This window comes from Podarcis bocagei, assembly GCF_964188305.1.
Source record: "Podarcis bocagei genome assembly, chromosome: W".
Classification (NCBI taxonomy): domain Eukaryota; kingdom Metazoa; phylum Chordata; class Lepidosauria; order Squamata; family Lacertidae; genus Podarcis; species Podarcis bocagei.
In genome coordinates, this window is record NC_138131.1 from 66819759 (window position 1) to 66844153 (window position 24395).

Consider the following 24395-nt stretch of genomic DNA (forward strand, 5'->3'; position numbering starts at 1 on the left):
TTTAACCTCTCTAGCCAGCCTGAGTTCATTCTGTGCTTTAGCTTTTCTGACTTTGTGTCTACACGTGCTGGCTATTTGTTTGAATTCCTCTTTGGTGGTTTCCCCCCTTTTCCAGTTTTTGTACACATCCTTTTTTAATCTTAACTCAGTTAAAAGTTCTTTAGATAGCCACCCTGGCTTCTTTAGGCACCTTCCATGTTTCAGTCTCATTGGTATTGCCTGACGTTGTGCTTTTACTATCTCCCTCTTAACAAACTCCCAGCCATCATGAACTCCCTTTCCTTTTAGTATTACTGTCCATGGGATCTCACCCAGCATTTCCTGGATTTCCTGGAAAAGACCCTGGTGTTGGGAAAGATGGAGGGCACAAGGAGAAGGGGACAACGGAGGACGAGATGGTGGGACAGTGTTCTCGAAGCTACCAGCATGAGTTGGACCAAACTGCGGGAGGCAGTGGAAGACAGAAGTGCCTGGCATGCTCTGGTCCAGGGGGTCACGAAGAGTTGGACACGACTAAACAACAACACAATCATCTCCTCAAGGCTTTTTATAAAGCACATGCACTACTGATTTGGTGCTACATGGGACATGAGCGTTTCCCATGTGGAATCTGTCGGAATCGTCCCTCGAGTCCAGTCCAGGGCGAGACATTTGATCTTGCAAGGTTCAAAGCTGTCGGCATTTTGGGATTGCTTGGTGATGCAGATCAGGTGCTGGAGAGTCGAAATGGGACGGTGGGAAATTTCCTGATAGCAGTCAAGTTGTTCTGACACTTGAGATCATTTAGGCACTGACAGATTAGACCAGGCATCCCCAGCCGTCGGCCCTTCAGATGTTTTGGACTACAATTCCCATCATCCCTGACCACTGGTCCTGTGAGGTAGGGATCATGGGAGTTGTAGGACAAAAACATCTGGAGGGCCGCAGGTTGGGAATGCCTGGATTAGACTGTTTGCTTGACTAAAACCCAAAGTCAGTATCTGTTGTGGGGATAAGCCACAAGAGGGAAGCTCTTTGGCAAAGATTCCCACATTGCAGGGGGTAAGCCTAGATGAGCCTCGTGGCCCTTTCAAACTCCCTAGTTCTATGATTATATATTAGCAATTGCTTCATCATTGAGGAAAGCTGTGATGGTTCATGCGCTTCGTAAATTCTGGCCTTTTCCTGCGATGTTTGGGAAAGATGGGCTTTGTCTACTGTTTATCGGCCTGTGTTTTGCTGCGCCTCACGTGCTTCCTGCTCAAGTGACCCTCAAATGTATTTTATACAATGGACTTTTTATTTCCATTCTTGATTGATATTTATTACGGCCATTGGCCCGTCACACGACAGTTTCCCACCAACATATATATACTTAAACCTCCAAATTTAAAACAGCTAAAAACTTACAAGAACAGACAAGAACCAAAGCAAAATAAGCAAAAGACCCAACAACATACATTACAATAAATTTGCAACATAGACATCGTCTTCTGCTCATAAATTAATAAAAGACATCAGTGGTGATATCACCTAGTTACATCCTAAAACATATATCATGGTTTAAAAGGGTCATCTGAGCCGCACAGGAGTCCGTTTTTCTTCTTTAGGGATAGGACGCTGATCAAGAATCTGGCAACCGTGAGTGATCTTAGGGGATCTTCATCATTTAGTAGATATCTCAGTTTGGCTTCATTCCAATCATCGGCGATTCCCTTTAGATATGGATCAAGAAACTTGCTCCTGGCCGATGAGTGAGAAGCACAATCAAAGATTATGTGATGCAACGATTCCGGTGCCCCACAATTACAATCACATAAGAGCGATATCTGTCCATTGGAAAATCTATTTCTCAGCATGTTCGATGGGATGGCGTTGAATCTTGCCTTTATAAAGGCATATCTATGAGTTGAAGAAGTTAAGGAATTCAAATAGTTTGGGAGCCTTAAGAGGGGTAATAAACCAAGGTTTTGAGGTGAGCAGGTACCATTGCCCAACACCATTTTCTGCTGCAAGTCCATCTCCTCTAGTTTACAGGTTACTGTTCTTTTAGCTGGAACTATGTCCTGCTCTAGTAATTTAGATGGGGAGATTCCCATTGCCGTAATTTTCAGTTGTAAATTTTTTACCCATGGGCTCTGGAAATCATCTCTCCACATACATTGTATCAAATACAAGTTTGGGAGATTGTGCCATAGAGATAACCAGTGACAGAGTATGTGCTTCCACAGGGCGTTTTCCAGGGATACAATATTAAGTTCCATGTGTAACGCTGTATTACTTACACAGTTGGGCAGTTTCAATATCCCTCTTAAAAACTGATTTTGAATAACCTGTAGGTGAGATAGGTTGACAAAAGTCCCCCAAGTTGAGATGGCATAAGCAATTGTCGGGATCACCTTGGCCTTGAACACTTTCAACGCCGATGGGATGTGGAGGGCTCCATCGGTGAAGAAGAATCGCAAGATCGCCAAGGAGATAGCTTTGGCTCTGTTTGTAACATAAGCTACATGGGCCTTCCATCTAAGGTTATGTTGTAACCAAACTCCCAAGTATTGGAATCTATAAACTGGTTCGATGACTCTCCCATCAATTCTCCAATTATGGAGTTTCCGGCTCTTTGAGAAAACTAGGATCTTAGATTTTCCATAATTAATTGTAAGGGAATTTGTGTTACAATATGATCCAAAAAATTTTAAGGCCCTCCTGAGACCTACTCTAGAAAAGGAGAGGATGACTGCGTCATCCGCATATAGTAACAGAGGGCAACGATAAAGTGCTAGGCGGGGTGCGTGAATCCTTTCTTGAGCCTCTGTTAGGGGAGTCCTCATGTCGCTTATGAATAAATTAAACAGGAATGGAGCCAATATACAGCCCTGTCGGACACCTCTGTTAATGGGAATTGAATTGGTGAGATCGCCCTCCGGAGTGAGTCTCACTCTGGCCACTGAGTTCTCATGGAGTTTAATTATTAGCCAGAGAAGCCTTCTGTCGATGCCCCAGCGGGTGAGTTTTTCCCAGAGGATGTTCCTGGGGATACTATCGAATGCTGCCTTTAGATCAATGAATGCCACACAGAGTTGGCCACCCTTTGGGGTGGAATATTTCCAGGCAAGATGCTGTAAAATTAGAATATGATTAATTGTTGACTGTTTTGGGCGAAATCCAGCTTGTTCGGGCCCAATTAATTTTTTCTCTTCGGCCCATTGGGTAAGTCTGTTCAACAGGAAGCGGGCATACAGTTTCCCCACTATTGAGAGCAGACTGATATTTCTATAATTTCCTGGGTCGTCTGGTGAGCCCTTTTTGTGGATTGGAACGATAATAGCGTCCTTCCATACTTCCGGGATCATTCCAGAGTTGTTAACGGCATCAAAAATGGTCGCCAGGACTTAAGCCCACCAGTCCGCATGGTATTTTATAGCTTCTGCCGGGATCAGGTCTGGCCCAGGCGCTTTCCCTGTTTTGAGTTTAACGATCAAATCATGGATGTCCTCCGGATCAGTGGGGGGCCAGAGGGGAAGCTGTTCTTGAAATTCATCTCTTGTGTTAGCAGTACAGTCAGTTGTGGCAAAATAATTTTTTAAGTATGATTCCCAAACCGGGGCAGGAATAATAGTTAAAGGGTATCTTTTAGTTCTTTTATTTACCAGGAGCCAAAATTGTCTGGAGTTCCGTAATGATGAGGCTTCTATGATTGCCCGCCATTGATTCACTTGCCATTCCTGTCTAGCTCCCTTTTGAATTTGCTTGTAGGCCGATTTTGCTTGGAAATATTCTTTTGGCAGGACCGTTGCTTTATATTCTTTGTAGATGTTACCAAGAAGTTGTCTAGCCTGTTTACAAGCACTATTGAACCACAATGCACCTATCTTCCTTTGTGTTCGATTTATTTTAGGCGTCGGAACAGAGAAGAAGGACGATAGATCTTCTGACAGATTCGAGAATAGTCTTAGAGTTTGGTCATAATCGTAGTAGTCCTCAATTAAGCCTGAATATGCTTGTTTTAGCCCTTGTTGGAAATATGCTGAGTATTTTTGGGCCTGTAATTCGGACCATTTAACACTTTTGATTTGCAATACTGAGTTCGTAATCAGATGTGTTGGGTGCCTGTCTCCATCTGGGGTCCAGTCTATAGTCATTGTGGCGACCAACGGTAGGTGGTCGCTCAGTTGAATATTTTCAACTTTAAAATGGGAAAATTTGGGGAAAATGTCATGAGATACTAACATATAATCCAGGACACTGTTTGCAGAGGAGCTTATGTGTGTAAAATCACCCGGTACGTCTGGTGGGCAGTTCCCGTTTAGAATCACTAAGTTTAGACGTAGTACCAATTGGTAAAGAAGGGTTCCTGCTTCATTTACCCTTTTGTCTTTGGAAAGTCTTTGAGTATGGAGGGCGAGGTCATTAATGAATTCTGGAGTTATCCACCATTTGGCTTTGATTAAAGACTCCCAGTTTGTTGCAATGCGAGCATTGAAGTCCCCTGCTATAACATTGGGTATATTGGGGTATTTGGAGAGACAAAGAGTAAGATGTTCCTCCAAAATTCCCCATTTATTGTATAAGTCTGCAGTGTTGCCTCCAGGAGGAAGATAGACATTTGTTATAACAAGTTCAAATTTTTTCCCCGTAATCAGGGCTGTAATTGCAAAGGTGGAAGCATTTACAAGCGTGAGTTTTGCCTGTATTTTCAAGGAAATTGCTATAACTAATCCTCCACTAGGCCGGCCTCCTTTAGTAGACGGGCATGCCGGTAATGATGTAACATCAAAACCATTAATATCTACTCTCCCCTCTTCCCATGTTTCTTGTAAAAGAATTACTTGGTGTAAGTTTATTAGTTTTACAAGGTCCGGGTCAGATTTTTTCCCCTTCCAACCTGCTATGTTCCAGCTTAAAAAGGAGAACGGGGGGGGGGGGGGAGATTTGACTGGGGTTTGGGTAGTCACAATGGAGAAGGGGGGAACGCTGATCTTGGGTTGTCAGATTTAAAGAAGTCAGTAATTTTCCTTTGACTAATAGTAGATGACTTCTCTCCTTTTGACGCAGGTGTGCCTCTTGAGCTGTTTATAATTTTGCTCTGCTCGCTCGGTCCTATAGGGGTAGTGTCCTGGTTTGGTCTGATCTCCTCTCTGAAATCCCTTGTTTTATCAGAGAGCTTATCACCTAGGGGGGCAGAGATTAGGTCGGTACAAGTTTTAGCTATTATTAGATTTTCCTTCCATGGGTATATCATCTTATTTATATGGCCCAAGGGGTCTTCTGTCCAGTCCGTATCGATAACAGATTGAACTTCTAGATCATCAGCTAGGGATTCTCCGTCCGATAATGATGACTCCAGGTCAGGCATTGAGGAATGTGTCGAAATTTTGTTTACATTTTGCTGTTCTTTAGTAGATATATCCATTCCGGTTGGTACAGGATGAGCTGGTTCCAAATTAACTAATGAAGGTGGCGGGACGATTGTCTGTATCGTTGCCTTGGATTTTATAGACCTATTTTGGGGCTGTGGGCTAAATTGGAGAAGGTCCACCGAGCCTTCAATGGCCCTGTTTGTTTGAATTTCTTTGTTTCCTATTTTACTTTTGGCCTGAAACATCTTCTCTCTTAATTTGTCTAATTTATTTATTATTTTTTCTTTTTCTTGTGATTGTAATTCATCAAATGAATTCATAAGGGCGCTTTCACCACTGGATATTCTGGAACTACCCAAATTCATTCCTAGTTGTGGGCTGCAGACGATCTCCTCCGTTCTCTGTGGGGAGAGCAAGATCTCTTTGTCTGGCGATTTTATAGAGCTTGTTTCTGAATCTAATGTCTCTTTCCCTTTTTCCACAAGTAGTGGATTTACTATGCTGTCCGCAAAAACCCTTGTGGGTATGATTTTTGTTTTTATGAATTTCCATTTTTCTCTTATTATTAATAAGGGTAATCTCAGCGAATGGAAGGCTAAAATAACTTTGTAAGGGCCATTTGATTGAGTTAGCGGAAGTAAAGCACGAAGATCGATATGAACTGTGCTTATTCTCAGGATTTTACTTAGGGCAATTTTAGCTCCTTCTAAGCTTGACCAGTCCCATATCTCTGACCTTATCGTTAGGCACACCTTCTTTGGTTGCAGTGTTAGATTTTGCTTACACATGAGATTGTTTAGTTTGTATTTTCTCATCCCCTTTGCCCCAGATTTTGGTGGGGCTATCCGTGGAGGTCCCCTCTGGTAGTTATTTTTGAGGGCAATTTTGGCATCCATATCCATCACTTTTTCAGTTAGCTTGGAAATTGAGCACGTCAGAAAGTCTATCTTTTTAAATATACAGTCCAGTGTCCTAATGACTAATTGTAAATGGGAGGACTCATTTCCCAGCTGGTTCTCTTTATCCTGGATCTTTTTTCCATCCACGTCGGACCCACCTTTAATGGGAGTGCTCGTTAGATTACAAGTGTGTAAGATGGTATTTTGGGGCTTGGGAATGGCTACATCCAAGTCACTTAGTGGAAGAAATCTATTGTGTGTAGTAACTGCTGCTTGAGGATTTGACTGGACTCTTCTTCCCTTAGCTTGTAGCTTGGGGCTAGGGAGAAGCAGTAATTCCTCTGCTTCTCTGAGGCGTTTCCTCTTGCCCATAGCCACAGTAAATATGAACTAAATAATATAAATAATACAGGAGAGAAGAAGGGAACTTCCTACCACAGTCAGTGATTTAGCTGTGCAGCTGAGTATTTAACTCCAGGGATTTCTCCACAGTTCGTTGAAGAGCTATAATAAGAGTAAAATTCCGATAGAGATTTACTCCTGTTGAGGGCTCTAGTAAATCTTCTCCAGCTCAGCCCTCTTCACGGTTAATTATACAAGTCAAGGGCTCTCAATTTAAATCTTTATCCGGTCCCCCGTCCCTCCCCTATTCGGTCTCTGGGGTAAGTGAAGGCAGGCTTTACTTAAAACAGAAGGGTCTCACCGCTTTGCGAACTTCCAGGCTTTTGTTTTGTTTAATTGGAACTTCTGTCTCCTTTCTTCTCACCTCTCTCTGCCGTAGACTTCTTCTTCGCCTCTCAAAGTGTAATTTCAGCAACCCGAAGCCTCACAGCCTCACAGCTTTCCACACTAGCTGGTAGGATGACGAAGTGCAGCTGGAGAAAGCGGCTCGGGAGGGAGGCTGGGTCCTCAAGCCCGTCGGGTTCAGCTGCTTGTCCAGGCACCTGAGGACTCCTATGGTCTCCTCTGGTCCTCCCCTGGCCTGGCTTCAAAACTTCGGCTTGGCTTCTTTCCCTTCCCCAAGTATTGAGACTCCGCTCAGACCCTGTCTCCAGGCTACAGCTACAGCAGCGGTGATCCAGTGCCCGGGAGTAATTTTAACCAACGCTTGCCTTCTAGTTCCTTGTGTAGCCGGTGATTCAGTGTCCTTCCAACAAGGGAGACAAATTGCTGTGTCACTTGTAGGTTTAAATGCCTTAGCTAGCAATTAAAACAGGTAAAAAGAAATTAATAAAACTGTTAAAAACTAATAAAAAACTGCACGACTAGCATGGAGCTTAGAGCAGGGCTGCCCTTGCCGGCGCCATCTTGGAAGCTCTCCCCCCACCTCTCGGGCGTGGAATTGGCATTTCTCCAGTTTGACCCACAGCTGATGCTCCTGCAGCCTTTTCAGCACTTTCTTGACATCTTTCAGATGCTGCTCCTCGTTCTCTGAGTAGATAAGTACGTCGTCCAGGAAGGCCACACAATTCTTGTACAGCAGGGACCCCAACACGTGGTTCATGAAAGCTTGAAATGTGCTGGAACCCGATTGTAATCCGAAGGGCATCACGAGGTACTCAAAGGCCCCCAGAGGGGTGAACATCGTGGTTTTCCATTCATCCCCCTCCCTCATCCTTATCAAATTGTACGCCCCTTGAAGGTCCAACTTGGTAAAAACCTTCCCTTTCCTTACCCTGGCCAAAATGTCATCAATTCTGGGCATAGGGAAGGTCACTGGTTCCGATACCCGGTTGACCGACCTATAATCTACGACCAAGCGGGGCTCCTTGGAGTCTCTTTTGTCCACAAAGAACACTGGACTGCCCCCCACCGCCCTTGATTCTCGTATAAAGCCCCTCTTCAGGTTCTTGTCAATGAACTTCCTCAACTCCTGCATCTCCCTGTCTGACATGGCGTACAGCTTACCCACTGGTAACTGAGCCCCTGGGAGTAGGTTGATCTGACAGTCAAAGGGCCTGTGAGGGGGTAGTCTATCCGCCTCTTTCTCACTGAAAACTTCTTCCAGGTCTGCATACTGAGGTGGTACTTATGGCAACGGAGAGGCCAAAGTTGCCATGAGTTCCAAGAAAAACAAACATGGAGTCCAGCACGCTTCCCTTTGCGCAGCTCTGCTGTCTGTCCGTGCTGATCCAAAAATCCTTCCTGCCTCTCCCTCTTGCCGGTAGCAGAGATAAACACAGCGGTGAAGCAATTGCAGTAATAAATTCAGACACAAAGGCGTTCCTTATCTTCTTAGCCTTTAATCATGAAGTTTAACAGCATAACTTCAAACCTGGTGAAAGCCACCCATCTTGCGTCCTCTCTCCGCAAAAGCGAAACCAGACTGAAACTCTCAGAGTCAATCCACTCCCATAAGAGTTTCTAACCACGCCTCAGGTAAGAGACGTCACACAGAACTCCTTAACCCTGTGAGTTCTGAAACCAATAACAGTACTCTCACCTTTTCTCCCACCGCTATCCCTGCCATCCTGGCTACTGCCATCCTCGGGGCTTCCCCTTCGTGGCAGTGCTCTACGCAGTGAGCTGACCCAAAGGTGACTGTCCGCTGGTGCCACCCCACTACTGGATCGTGCAGTGCCAGCCAGCTCATTCCCAGTATGATTGGTGGCCCTGCTAATGTGGCAACGTGAAAGGCAATTGTCTCAGTGTGTCTGGAGACCCTCGTTTTCATGGGAGGGGTCTAGTGGGTCACTCCCCCCCCCAAGAGTTCTCTCCCATCAATGGTTGTTACTTGCAGGGGGTGTTCGAGAGGCACCACCTGGAGTTGGTGTTCTAGTGCAAAATCCCTGCTAAAGAAGTTGCAAGAGCTGCCAGAATCCAGCAATGCCTTCACCTTAATAGGGTGTCCGTTGGGGAGTTCTAACACCACCTCTATGGCTATTGCTGCCCGGGGGGGGTCTGGTTTGGGCACCTTCACTGGTTGCTCGCCTGGCTGCTGTGCCCGCTCTCCTGCAGCCAAGCCTTGCCGTTTCCCTGCTCCTGCTCTCCCCCCGCGGCCCCCACCATTCCTTACCACGCTTTTCTCTGAGGGCAGACTCTGGCAAAATGTCCCGGCTGTAGGCAGAGAAAACACTTCCTGGTCGTTTTCCCCTCTTTCTTGCGAACCTCGCCGGAGTTTGAAACCCCGCGCACGCGCGCTCCTCCAATTTCCATTGGTTCCGCGGGCAGCACGGGTGGTGCAGGTGGCCCAGGCACGTCTGGAATGCGATTGTCATGCCAACGCTCCACTCTCCCTTCCCGCCTTTCCAGAGCGCGCGCCTCTTGGCGTACTCCCACAGCAAGCGCCATTTTAGTCAGCTGGTCCATCGATTGCGGGCGGGGCGAGCGGGAAAGTTCATCTTTTACCCAAGAGGCTAAGCCTTCCTCAAATAGCATTTGCACTGGTTCTGAACCCAGTTCCCACCCGAGTTTGTGGATTAGCATTGCAAATCGTGACCAGTACTCTCTCACTGATTGGTTCCCTTGTTTGCACTCCATCAGCTGCTGGCGTGTCACGCTTTGCTCCACATCACTTGAGAACATATGGTCCATGGCGCTAAAAAATTTCCTCAAGTTCTTTAAGGCGGCATTCTCCGATGCCATTAAGGGCCTAATCCATTCTCTGGCCCCGCCTTCCAGGTGCCCTATCACAAAAGCGACCCTCCCCCCATCGTCTGCAAAGTCCTCATACTGCAGGTCCAGCGCATATTGCACATCTGTCTTAAAAGCATTATAGTCTCTGGGGTTGCCTGAAAACTTCTGCACTAGTCCCGGTACCTTCCTTGCGATGGGGTTGGGCTTCCCCTGGGCATCCTGAGTCCGCCTTTCATCCAGCCGCGCCGCTACTATAGCCAGTTGCTGCTCCAACTCTCTGTTTCTCTCTTCGAGCGTTGGTTCCTTCCTGGCCCCTCTCCGGCGCCTGCTCCTCCAGCTTGACTCATGACACTGCCTCTGCTGCTCTCCGCACAAGCAACAAGGGACTGACGGATTGCTGTAATGGGAATTGGGGTTGCTTGTGCGTAAACTGCAAACTGCTGCAAGCTAGTCGTATAGCTAAAACTTTCCCTGGTTTGACAGCCCTTGAAACGCGACTGTCTTAGTCACTGGCAGAATCCGTCAGTGGGTGTGACCTAAATTTCTTCCAACATAAAAGTTGCTTGACTCCAAGTCTCCTCCTAGATTCTCTGCGTGGAAGCCTTCTGCGCAGCGTGGGCGTGCCAAGCGGAGGTCCTGTGCTCTCTCCGCTGATTTCACTGGAAGCGTTATATGTCAGGGATGTGTATACCTGTGAAGAGATCCAAGATTTAGAACCTCAAAGCCAAAGTGAGAGCATTTGGGTCAAAATTAAGGGAGAGAAACATAACAGAGACCTCATTGTGGGAGTTTAGTATAGATCCCCAAGCCAAACGGAGGACATAGATGATGCCTTCCTGGAACAGATGGCCAAGCATGCAAAAGGAAGGGAGATAGTAGTAATGGGGGACTTCAGTTACCCGGATATTTGTTGGATTTCAAACCCGGCCAAGAGCATAAGGTCAAACAGATTCCTCACTGGCCTTGCAGACAACTTCATTGTCCAGAAAGTGGGAGAAGCAACAAGAGGAACAGCCATTTTAGATCTGGTCCTAACCAATGTTGATGACCTGGTTAGTGGGGTAGAAGTGGAAGGATCATTAGGCGCGAGTGATCATGCTCTTCTGAAGTTTTCTATACAGCGGAAAGGAGCAGCCAAGCATACTAGGACTCAATTTCTTGACTTTAAGAAAGCCGACTTCATAAAACTTAGGGAAGTGCTGGGTGAGATCCCATGGACAGTAATACTAAAAGGAAAGGGAGTTCATGATGGCTGGGAGTTTGTTAAGAGGGAGATAGTAAAAGCAAAACGTCAGGCAATACCAATGAGATGGAAACATGGAAGGTGACCTAAAGAAGCCAGGGTGGCTATCTAAATAACTTTTAACTGAGTTAAGATTAAAAAAGGATGTGTACAAAAAATGGAAAAGGGGGGAAACCACCAAAGAGGAATTCAAACAAATAGCCAGCACGTGTAGACACAAAGTCAGAAAAGCTAAAGCACAGAATGAACTCAGGCTTGCTAGAGAGGTTAAAAGCAACAAAAAAGGCTTTTATGGGTATGTTCGTAGCAAAAGGAAGAACAAAGAAACAGTGGGGTCACTCAGAGGAGAAGATGGTGACACAGAAAGGGCTGAACTCCTCAATGCCTTCTTTGCCTCAGTCTTCTCCGATAAAGAAAACAATGCCCGACCTGAAGAATTTGGAGCAAATGATTCAGCAAAGGAAACACAGCCCAGAATAACTAAGGAGATAGTACAAGAATACTTGGCTAGTTTAGATGTATTCAAGTCTCCAGGGCCAGATGAACTTCATCCAAGAGTATTAAAAGAACTGGCAGATGTGATCTCAGAACCACTGGCAGTCATCTTTGAGAATTCCTGGAGAACAGGCGAAGTCCCGGCAGACTGGTGGAGGGCAAATGTTGTCCCTATTTTCAAAAAGGGGAAACGAGAGGACCCAAATAATTACAGCCCAGTCAGTCTGACATCAATACCAGGGAAGATTCTGGAGCAGATCATTAAGCAAACAGTCTGTGAGCACCTAGAAAGGAAAGCTGTGATCACCAATAGTCAGCATGGATTTCTGAAAAATAAGTCATGTCAGACTAACCTGATCTCGTTTTTTGACAGAATTACAAACCTGGTAGATGAAGGGAACGCAGTGGATGTAGCCTACCTTGATTTCAGCAAGGCATTTGACAAGGTGCCCCATGCTATTCTTATAAAGAAGCTGGTAAAATGCGGTCTTGACTATGCTACCACTCAGTGGATTTGTAACTGGCTGACTGACCGAACCCAAAGGGTGCTCATCAATGCTTCCTCTTCATCCTGGAGAAGAGTGACTAGTGGGGTGCCACAGGGTTCTGTCTTGGGCCCGGTCTTATTCAACATCTTTATCAACAACTTGGATGATGGATTCAAGGGCATCCTGATCAAATTTGCAGATGACACCAAAGTGGGAGGGGTGGCTAACACCCCAGAGGACAGGATCACACTTCAAAACGACCTTGACAGATTAGAGAACTGGGCCAAAACAAACAAGATGAATTTTAACAGGGAGAAATGTAAAGTATTGCACTTGGGCAAAAAAAATGAGAGGCACAAATACAAGATGGGTGACACCTGGCTTGAGAGCAGTACATGTGAAAAGGATCTAGGAGTCTTGGTTGACCACAAACTTGACATGAGCCAACAGTGTGACGCGGCAGCTAAAAAAGCCAATGCAATTCTGGGCTGCATCAATAGGAGTATAGCATCTAGATCAAGGGAAGTAATAGTGCCACTGTATTCTGCTCTGGTCAGACCTCACCTGGAGTACTGTGTCCAGTTCTGGGCACCACAGTACAAGAAGGACACTGACAAACTGGAACGTGTCCAGAGGAGGGCAACCAAAATGGTCAAAGGCCTGGAAACGATGCCTTATGAGGAACGGCTAAGGGAGCTGGGCATGTTTAGCTTGGAGAAGAGGAGGTTAAGGGGTTATATGATAGCCATGTTCAAATATAGAAAAGGATGTCATATAGAGGAGAGAGAAAGGTTGTTTTCTGCTGCTCCAGAGAAGCGGACATGGAGCAATGGATCCAAACTACAAGAAAGAAGATTCCACCTAAACATTAGGAAGAACTTCCTGACAGTGAGAGCTGTTCGACAGTGGAATTTGCTGCCAAGGAGTGTGGTGGAGTCTCCTACTTTGGAGGTCTTTAAGCAGAGGCTTGACAACCATATGTCAGGAGTGCTCTGATGGTGTTTCCTGCTTGGCAGGGGGTTGGACTCGATGGCCCTTGTGGTCTCTTCCAATTCTATGATTCTATGATTCTATGATTCAAAGATGATAAAGCTCTGATTGGGCTTTTTTCAAATTGGTGTTTTTGGGGTTAGAATGCACATTCAACCAAAAATCGCAGGTGACATGTTTGTTACCAGCCCAAATCAAGCATAGGTGTTTTGGTTCCATCTCAATAGTAAAAGGACGAATAAGCTTCGATTGCTCTTTCGGTGTTCATTCACCCACAAATAGCAAAGTTGTGCAATAAGCCTAAACAAAGCCAAACAGGTTGTTTTGTTTTCCAACTACATAGAAAAAAGAATTTTGGATTGCGTTTACTTCATTTCGTGTTTTTTGCTTTTAATGCACATTGACACAGAAATCGCAAAGTGTGTGTAATGAGACCAAAATAACACAACACCATCTTTTCGCTTCCATATGCATAGAGAGAAGACATATAAGCTTTGATTGGGCTTTTTTCAATTCACATGGTGTTATTTGGGTGTGCGCCAGAATCACCCCAAACCAATGGAAAAAGGGTATTTTGGGTTCCATCTACATAAAAAGAAGATGATAAAGCTCTGATTGGGCTTATTTCAAATTGGTGTTTTTGTTTGTTTTTTATGTTTTTTTTAAAGATATTTTATTAAATTTTCACAGTAAAAGACAAAAAAAGTACGAAATCACACAAAACAAAAAACAATACGATACAAAAATACAGACATAAAACATACAACATAGTTAAACCAAACTTCCATAACCCTCTTTCTTGACCCCCCTCGCCTCTCCCTTTCCTGTGTTCCCATTTACCAAATCATGTTCAGCAATGCTTCACCTTCTCTCAGAATTTGTTTTAAATTAAACTTTTCAGCTATTATGTCTCCAATTTTACCCTTTGTTATCAAATATTTAGATATTTAAACTTGACATAATATTATTCAAATTTCATCTTTGTTCTTATAGTTCAGTTATTTTCATATTTCGTTCAACTAGGTTACTAATGCCATGTTGTCTTTATATCCTGCATCATTCTAACATTCATACATTTTACAGTACTTTTGCAAATAGTCCTTAAATTTTTTCCAGTCCTCTTCCACTGTCTCTTCTCCCAGGTCTCGCATTCTGCCAGTCATTTCTGCCAATTCCACGTAGTCAATCAGTTGCATCTGCCATTCTTCCAGAGTGGGCAAATCTTCTGTCTTCCAGTACTTTGCGATGAGTATTCTTGCTGCTGTTGTCGCATACATAAATAAAATTCTGTCCTTCTTTAGCACCCTCTGGCCAACAATGCCCAAAAGGAAGGCCTCTGGTTTCTTAGGGAAGGTATATTTAAATACCTTTTTTAGTTCATTATTGTCAGAGCTGCCCAGGGTCCCAGCTCACAAAGGACCAACGCCAGTCCGTTGTTATATACAAAAGTCTTTATTGAAGTTCAGTTTGTCTTTCACATCAGGAGCGTGCAGCTCTACGTCTGAGACTCTAGACCGCCGAAGCTCCGTCTGAGTTTCCTCCCTCCAGACACCAGTTTAAGACCCTAGCCTTGCTCCACCTCTTCCTTTGCTCTTTCCTCCTCTGGGTCCGCCTGTCAGCTGGGGTCTCGCCCTTCCTAGACTCTTCTGACGCTGAGTCCCCTGAGTCTTCCCCCTGCCTCCGGCGGGCTTTAGGACCTGGTTCCCCATCCGGGTTTTCTGCTGTCCCGCGCGCCTGTACATTCGAACTTGGCGCGCGCGCCCAGCTGGCAACCCTCCTCCTGACCGTTACACTGCTCCTGTCACTGCTTCCCCCTTCGGGGAGGCCAGCTGGACCTGACCTCCCCTCTGTTCCCCCACTCTCCGACAGAGGCGTGGTCAGTCCCGACTCTTCTTCTCTCCCTGCTGGAGGAGACGCTGCCCCTGACACCTGGGACTCTTCCCCCCCACTATGCTCTGGTGGGGAAGCTGGTCCTGATCTCCAGCTGCTGCTTTGGGAGTCCCCGCTGGCCCCTTGTTTCTGGTGTGTCTCCCCTGGGACCCCCCTTGCCCCCTACGCTGCCCTCAGATCCTTCCCCTTCGCTCTCCATCTCCTCTCTCCCCTGTACCTCTGCTCCTGAGCCCCTGACATCCATCCCGCCATCGAAGCCCCCCTTCCCCCCTTCCCCTCTTCTGGGGCGGGTTCCTGGTGCTCCAGTGCTGTGGGGGTGAGTGCGGGATACAGTTCCTTCCCCCCTGGCGTGCAGCCGACCAGTTGGATCCGGCCAGCCCGTAATGGGCTCGCCGACGTCGATCTCCTCTGCTTCCATCTCTCTGCATTCGTGTTCGAACCCAAGGTCCTCCCCCAACACGTCCATGTCCGTCTCTCCCCGTTACCTCGGGTGATGCTGCGTGCCAGGGCCCCCTTAGCAGTTCCCTGCTCCACCCCACCTCCGGTTGAGTGTCCCACCAATAAGAGCGGTCTGTGGCAGACCCCAAGAGTGATCCCTCCGGGGAGCTTGTGTCTGGCGCCGTTTCCTCAGCAGATGAGAACCCCTGGAACGTGCTGGTTGAAAGTGTGGGTGTGAAAATCTGCCGGCATAGGTCTGTGCGGGAAGAGTGCATGGAACTCGTCTTTGAGGTAGTGCTCCTCCAAGGCATAGTCCGGCACCCACCTGTTGGCGCTGGCCGGGGTACCTTCCCTGGCGAGGAGATATTCAACTCCCTCTTTCCCCCATCTTGAGTCTAAAATCTCCGTGACCTCGTTGAGTGGTGCCGCCCTCGGTGACCCCTCCCCCGTTGGCGACTTTCTAAGTGGGCGAGGTGCGGTCCCTGGCGCGTGAAACCTGTGGGGTTCCTTGTAGGGTGTGAGGACTGACCTATGAAATACCGGGTGCATTCTGGAGCCCTCCGGGAGTGTCAACCGGAAGGCCACTGGGTTGATTTGTGCCTCGACTTGGTATGGCCCTAACTGCTTGTGTTTGAGCTTCTTCTTAGCTAACGTTCTGGCCGGCACTGCCTGGGCCGCTAACCAGACCCAGTCCCCCACCTGGATGTCTTCCCCGACTCTCCTGTGCCTGTCTGCCTGCACTTTGTAGGCGTGTTTTGCTAGTTCCAAGGTCCTTCGGAGTTGCTCGTGGACCTCCTGTAACTCTGCTGCCAAGTGCTCTGCTCCCCGTGGCTCCCCCTCCCCCTTCGTGTCTAACCCCGGGAAGGTTCTGGGATGCCGCCCATTGTTGGCGAAGAACGGTGTCACCCCTGTAGACCCATGCTTCATGTTGTTGTAGGCAAACTCGGCCAGCGGTAGGTAGTCAACCAAGGTCGAGGGCTGTTGATTCGCGTAGCATCGCAGGTACTGCTGCATGATGGCGTTGACCCACTCCGCTTGTCCGTTGGTCTGCGGGTGTCGTGCCGACGCTAAGTTGATCTTGACGTTCAGGATGCCCAGCAGCTTCTGCCAGAAGCTCGAGACGAATTGGCGACCCCGGTCAGACAGGATGGACCGTGGTAAGCCGTGAACTTTGAACACCTGGTCTATGAACAGTTTGGCAGTCTGCTCCACTGTGGCCACCTTCGCGCAAGGAATGAAGTGCGCCATCTTGGTGAACAGGTCTACGACAACGAGTACCACTGTTTTGCCTCGCGAGCTGGGCAGATCTGTGACAAAGTCCAGGGCCACTTTCTCCCACGGTTCGAGCGGCGTCTGTAGTGGTTCCAGCAGTCCCGCCAGCTTCTTGTGCACTGGTTTGGCCCTTTGGCATGTGTCACACCTAGAGACGTAATCCGCGACTTCTCCCCTCATCTGGGGCCACCAAAAGTCTCTGGCCACCAATTCCGCCGTCTTGTCCTTGCCGAAGTGCCCAGCACTGGGCGCGTCGTGTAACTGCTGCAGGACTTTAGCTCGGAGGTCGTCCCCAGGCACGTAGAGAGCTCCTTTGCAGGTGAGCAGTCCGTCGCGTATCTGGAACTCGTCGTCCTTCGCTGTGCCTCTTCGCACCTCCTCCATCTTGGATTGTGCGAAGGCATCCGTCTGCAGTGCGCGACGCACTGCGTCCAGGTCCACGGTGGCTGAAGTGCATGCCCACGCTTTCGGTGCAAAAATGTGTTTGGCCGCCACCAGTGCCGCTTCCTCGAGATACTGCGATTTCCTGGATAGTGCATCTGCCATGACGTTGTTGTCTCCCGGGATGTATTCTATCCGGAAGTCGAAATCCGCAAAGAACTTCGCCCAGCGGATGTGTCTCTGGTTCAGGAACCAGTACCGTGCGCCAGTACTCCAGGTTCTTATGGTCCGTGCGGACCTGCACAGTGTGTCTGGCTCCGATGAGGAAGTGCCGCCACGCCTTGAAGGCTGCATGAATGGCCAGCAACTCCCTGTCCCAGATGGTGTAGTTCTGTTCCGACTTCCTGAGTTTCCTGGAGTAGAATGCGCAGGGCCTCCAGTTCCCTTGAGGATCTCGCTGCAACAGGACCGCCCCCACCGCTCTGTCCGATGCGTCCGTCTCAAGCCTCATTGGTTTGCTGGGGTTTACGTGTAGCAGCTGTTCTTCGGACGCGAAGAGATGCTTGAGTCTCCGAAAAGACTGTTCCGCCTGGTCCGTCCAGGTGAACTTCTTCTTCTTGGAGCTGAGGGTGTCCGTGATAGCCGTCGTCTCCTTTGCGAACCCCTTGATGAACTTGCGGTAAAAGTTGGCGAAGCCGACGAACTTCTGGACCTCCTTCCGATTGCGCGGGCTCTTCCAGTCCAACACCGAGTGGACCTTGGCGCTGTCCATGGCGAGTCCCTTGTCGGACAGCTTGTAGCCCAGGAAATCCACCTCCGTCACGTCGAACTGGCACTTCTCCAGTTTGGCGTAAAGTCTGTGCTCCCGTAGTCTCTGCAGGACCTCCTTGACGTCTCCCTCGTGAGCCTCCTGCGATTCCGAGAAGATCAGGATGTCGTCTAGGAAGCATACGCACTTCTTGTAGAGGAGGCCCGCTAACACGTGGTGCATGAAGGCTTGGAAACAATGGGAGCCATTTTGCAGACCAAACGGCATAACTCTATATTCATAGGTGCCTAAAGGCGTAAACATGGCCGTCTTCCACTCATCGCCCTCCCGCATGCGTATAAGGTTGTACGCCCCTCGTAGATCCAACTTGGTGAAGATCCGTCCCTTCCTCACCGTCGCAAGCAGGTCGTCGATCTTGGGCATGGGGAATGCTGTGGGCTTTGTCCTGGAATTTATGATCCTGGAATCAACTACGATTCTCCGTTGGGGCGTGTCTTTCTTCTTCACGAAAAACAGGGGACTGCCCCCCACTGCTTTGGATTCAAGTTGTGATCTATGAACTCCCTGAGTTCTTGCAGTTCGTCTTCAGACATGGAATATAGTTTTCCAGTCGGCAGTGTCGCCCCCGGTAGGAGGTCAATCGTGCAGTTGTAGGGCAGGTGGGGAGGCAGCTTGTCCGCTTCCTTCTCGCAGAAGACCTCCAAAATTGCCTTGTACTTGTTGGGCACCGCCTGCACCATGCCTAGGTGTAGCTGCTGTTCATCTTCCTGTCCCTCCTCTTCCTGGCCGGTTCGGATGCAGTGTTCTGCGCAGTAGAAGGAGCAGAAGGTCAATTGCCGCTGGTACCATGCTAATGCCGGGCTGTGCCTATCCAGCCAACTCATGCCCAACACTATGGGCGTGTCCGACAGGTGGGTGACATTGAAGCTGATGACTTTGCAGTGATTTCCAATTTGCAGTACCATAGGCGGCGTTTGCTGTACCACCTGTCCACCCAGTAGCTCCCTGCCATCGACCGTGACAACGTTTAGGGGCATCGTGGCTGGTAGGAGCGCTATGCGATGTCGCCTGATGAAGTCCACCCCCACAAAGTCTGCATTACTACCAGAGTCAATGGTAATAGGGACTTCCAGGGTGAATCTATTTGGCAGCTGGAGTGATGCGGTGAGTTGCACCACTGGTTTGGGTGGGAGGGGGTCTGTGGGCTGCAAAATCTCTGGGGACTGCTTCACTGACTCGCCTGGCTGGGCCCCAGTGCCTCTGCCTGCAGCCAGGCTTCGTCGTTTCCCTGCAGCTGTTCCCCCTGCTGAACTGCTCCTCTTACTGTTGCTGAGGCTGCAGTGTGCTTCTGGATCCTCTGGGGACACTCTTTGGCCATGTGCTGTGCACTGTCGCAGATGTAACACTTCCTGCTCCCTCTAGGAGCCTTCGTCTTGACTGCTCCTGGTGTTTGGGCTCTGGTCGCTGTCTGAGCCTTGGCACCACCGATCTCCATCGGCTCTTCTCCCTCCCCCAGTGGAGGCGTGGAGTGCGCGTGCCCTGTTTCTCTGGGTATGAAGGGAGGTGTTTTGGCCGGTGTGCGTGCCAGACGACCCTCATCCCTGCCCCAAGGGCGTTCTTCCAGGCGTACCCCTATCGTCAGCGCTCTCTGGACGACTTCTGTGGTAGTGGTAGGTCTCTCCCCCCTCGCCAGCTCATCTTTCACGGGTCCATTTAGCCCCTCCCAGAACAGATCCCTCACGGCATCAGAGTCCTTCTCCCAGCCCAGCACATTTACCAACGCAAAAAAGTGGGAGTGATATTGTCTCACCATGGCTTTGCCCTGCTGCAGCCCGTGCGTTTCCCTCCTGGCCACATCCACATCTACCGTTGATTTAAAACAAGCGTCCATAGCCTCGATAAATGCGTTTGAATCCTGGAGGGCGGGATCATTTTCGCGCCTGTCAGGGCTGCCTCAGGTCCCAGCTCACAAAGGACCAACGCCAGTCTCTCTTTATATACAGAAACGTTTATTGCAGTTCATTTTTCGTTTCACAGCCGAGGCGCGCAGCCCCACGTCCGTAACGCTAGACCGCTGAAGTCCCCTCTGAATCAGTCCCTCCCCTGCACCAGTTTAAGATGCTTGCTTTGCTCCACCTCCTCCTGTCTTTCCTTTTCCGCAGGGTCTTTCTGCCCGCTGGAGTTTCGCCCCTCCTGGATTCCTCTGACACTGAATCCCCAGATGGCTCTCCCTCCCTCCTGCGGGCTTTGGGACTTGGCTCCTCCCCCGGGCTCTCCGTTTCCCCTCGCGCTTGCACATTTGAACTTGGCGCGCGCGCCCAGCTTCCAACCTTTCTCCTGATCGTTACATCACTCCTCTCACTGCTCCCCTCCCCTTCCGGGAGGATAGCTTATTCTGACCTCCCCTCCGTTCCTGCCGACGGAGCTGCTTCCCCTGACACACTGGAACCTCCCCCCCTTCGCTATGCTCTGGAGGGGAAGCCGGTCCCGATCTCCAGCTGCTGCTTCGGGATTCCCTATTTGCTCCTTCCCCCTGATGAGTCCCCCCTGGGGCTCCTCTTGTCTTGGCTACAGGCGCCCCCTCCTGGGAATCCCCCGATTCGCTGGAAAGGCTCATGGAATCCCTCGGGCCACCGTCCTCCTCTTCCTCGCTGTCCTCGGACTCTTCCCAATAGTCCTCCCTCTCCTGCCTCCCATGTGCCTCTGCTCCTGAACCCCTGACATCCATCCCCCCTCGAAGCCCCCCCTTCCCCCCTCCCGCTGCTTGGGTGCTGGTTCCGGGTGCTCCATTGCCATGGGGGGTAATGCTGGAAACAGTTCATTTCCCCCGGTCTGCCGCCCCCCAACTGGATCCGGCCAGTCCTTGACGACCTCATCTACGTCGATCTCCTCTGCTTCCAATTCAGTGTATGTGTGCTCGAACCCGGGCTCCTCCCCCAACACGTCCATGTCCGCCTCTCCCCCTGTTACCTCGGGCGATGCTGTTTGCCAAGGCCACCTTAGCCACCTCCTGCTCCACCCCACTTCTGGCTGATCGTCCCACCAGTAAGAGCGGTCCGTGTCCACCCCCGAGCACGATCCCCCCCTTGGAGACTTCCAGTCGGCGCCAGCGTTTAATGGCTGTCCTTTCTCCGAGCTCCGGAGAAGGACTGCTCCGTGAGTTCGGGTCTGACCCGCTACGGCAAGCGGGGGACCCCTAAAATCACAGGCGCAGAAGCCTGTGAACAAGGAGACTCGGTGGGAACCAGAAGCGCCCCCCTTTACTGCGAAAGAGCCTTTTTAAAGGCTCCGGAACGGCATCGGGAGTGAGCATGGTGCTGAGAGTCGCAACCCAGCCCGCGGAGTGAAGCCGCGTTGCCATGAACGGAGAGCGCCGATTCCTTCCTGTAAATTGAAATTCGACTGAAAAACCCGTGAGTAGGACTGAAAGATTATTTGGGACTTTAAAACTAAAATTTAAAATTCAGCCGGAAACGGGAAAGGCAAAAAATAAGGAAGTCTGCCTTCCCCCAACTGCATGACAGATTAAGCAACGAAAACACAAAGCTGCATCTGAAGGAAAATAATCTTATGACTGCTTAACCTTGGCATTGGACATGATCTCCTCTCTAGCAGGCAGGGGCAGAGGGGAGAAAAAGTGACTTTATAACCTGCATGACTTTTTAAAAGAGAAAAGTTTTCCGCTGCCTTAATCCCCTGAGACGGACTGTCAAAATAAGATACCAGGAACTGTATTTAGAACTTGATACAACTTGTTACAAAGTTATACTGTGGAAGCTCTGCTTGTTACAGTGTTGGGACTTTGCTGCAACAACTCTTTGGATAGTGTGGACAGAGTAATTATATAGAAAAAGTGTTGCAGCACTTATATTGAGGAATCCTGGTCTCTTTGTTCTTTGTTTCCTTCACTTGGACATTTTGGTTTGCTCCCTCTAGAGGGTTGAGAAGTAACAGTTGCAGAGCAACGGATTAAGACAGTGGGATTTTCCATCAGGAAACTGCTCCTGTGAGAACGTCCTTGGGACATGAGCGGCCCAGCAGATGAGATAACTACCAGAGCTAAAGCAAAACAACAACAACAAAAGAAAAGAGGCTCAATATCAAGCCTAACACCGACAGGAGCAGCTGGGCAAGAAAAAGTGACAGCTGTTTCAATGGATTCAATGACACAGGCGTTACTCAAGTTAAATCAATCTTTAGAAGCTTTGACAAAGCAGAGTACAGAAAATTCACAAAAATTAACAGCAAGGTTGGACTTGAATACGAAAAGTGTGACATCTAACATAGAATCTATAAATAAGCTGATTGAAGAAAACTCTGCAACACGTAAAATCGCAGAGGACGCCAGACATATTGCTGAAGAGACACAGGAAAAACTAGAACCAATCTCCAGAAAAGTGTATGAACATGATGCGACCTTGTCTTTGCTGGAATTACAGAGAAAGGAGAGAAACCTGAAATTAAGACTAGTTCCCGAAAGTGAAGGGGACAGCCTTGTGGAGTTCCTCACACAAGAGTTTTCTGACTTTTGGCAGGAAGAATTGCAGGAGGAAGAATTTAAGATAACAACAGCATTCAGATTGGGCAGGAGACAGAACAGAAAGACTCCGAGGGATTGCCTGATTACTTTTAGATCCAAGGAAGAAAGGGACAAAATATTAAAACTACATTGCCAAAAGGCCTTGGAAATTGAAAACTCTCATATACAAATCTTCAAGGACATCCCTAAATATATTCTTGAGGTGAGAACCTTCTATAAAGATCTGGTCTACCTGCTGAAAAGGAACAACATACTTTTTAGGTGGGAGTTCCCACAAGGACTGTCCTTTAACTACAAGGGAAAGAAGGTGAAAATAAAAACAATTCAAGACAAAGAGAAGTTTTTGGAGAAAAACCACGAGGATTTGCAGAAGGGAACGGTAGACCCAATTCCAGAGGTAAAAGGGGCGGTAGATATCTTGAATCTATCGTTTGGACTTAAACCACCATCAGAGGAAGAGCAGCAACTTGGAGCGGTAGGAGGAGTAAATGACAAATAACAAGATGGCCCTGCAATTCCTTAGCTGGAATTGTAATGGGCTGAACATGCCCAGGAAAAGACGTCAATTTTTTCATATTCTGAAAAGAGAAAAATTGGATTTGATTTGCTTACAAGAAACCCATGTGACAAGGGTACACAGGAAATTACTTATAAATAAAAGACTAGGACAAGAATTCATCTCATCGGATAAAGTTAAGAAAAGAGGAGTGGTGATTTATGCAAAAGAGAAATTGGCCCCAAGAATGATGTTTAAAGACGAACAAGGAAGATATTTGGCAATTGAAATACAAATACAAGGAGAAAAACTGTTAATTGTTGGAATTTATGCACCAAATGAAGGGAAGGCGGAATTTTTTAAGAAGCTGCATGGAACTCTGATGGACTATTTGGACTATAATGTAGTAATCATGGGAGATATGAATGGTGTGGTTTCTACAAATATGGACAAGGCACAAAGACAGACAATCTCTAAGGAAGGGAGACTTCCGAAGACCTTCTTTGAAATGACTGAAAATATGGACTTGATAGATATTTGGAGAACAAGGAACCCACTCGAAAGAGAGGGAACTTTCTTTTCTCAAGCAATGATGACCTGGACCAGAATCGATCAAATCTGGATTACTAGTGGGCTGGCTCCAAAGATCAAGAATATAGAAATCTGCCCCAAGACTTGCTCTGACCATAACGCCGTGAAGATGGAAATGAAATTTATAACAACTGGTCAATTTAGATGGAGGATGAATGACACCCTGTTTCGAGATGAGGAGATCCACAGAAAGGCCCAAAAAACCTTAAAGGACTATTTTGAATTAAACCTAAAAACTGATGTAGAAAAAAGAGTGATCTGGGACGCAAGTAAAGCTGTGATGCGAGGATTCCTAATCCAACAAAATTCAGTAAAAAAGAGAAAGCAAAATGAGAAGAAGGAAAAGATCCTGGAAAAGATAAAAGAAGGAGAGAAGAAATTGAGATCAAAACCAAAGTCCCAGGAGATTTTGAGAGAGATCAAGTTATACCAGACACAATATATGGAACTGATGAACCAAGAGATTGAATGGAAGATAAAGCAAATGAGACAAAAGACATTCGAATCTGCAGATAAATGTGGTAAGCTTCTGGCTTGGCAATTGAAGAAAAGACAGAAACTAAATACAGTTACAAACCTAGAAGTGGATGGAAAGAATATATCCAAACCCAATGAGATTAGAAACTGTTTTTTGAGCTACTTTAAAAAATTATATTCACAAGGACCGCAGAAGGAAGAGGATATAGATGAATTCCTTAAAAAATATGGACTACAAAAAATCTCTCATCAAAGCAAGGTGGATCTAAACCAGAGAATAACAGAACAAGAGATAGAGGGTGCCATTCAGAACATGCAACTGGGCAAATCTCCAGGACCAGATGGACTGACTTCCAGATACTATAAAGCTTTGAAGGAGTGGTTGGTACAACCGTTAAAGGAAGTCTGTAACGAGATTCTAGAGGGGGAAAAGGCGCCAGAATCGTGGAAAGAAGCTTATATTACACTCATACCAAAGACAGAGACTGAAAAGACTCAGCTTAAGAACTAC

The 24395-nt window shown here is 47.8% G+C and overlaps 1 protein-coding gene across 1 annotated transcript in view; it reads left to right on the forward strand.

Moving 5' to 3' along the window:
* Positions 1-1858, forward strand: part of LOC308578211 (uncharacterized protein) — a gene marked incomplete at both ends in the record, with an annotated part of 54818 nt that extends 52960 nt beyond the window's left edge. The window contains one exon of the mRNA XM_081178464.1: positions 1836-1858. Coding sequence (XP_081034590.1) covers positions 1836-1858 — 23 coding nt within the window. The remainder of the gene's footprint in view (positions 1-1835) is intronic.
* Positions 1859-24395: the final 22537 nt, after the last annotated feature.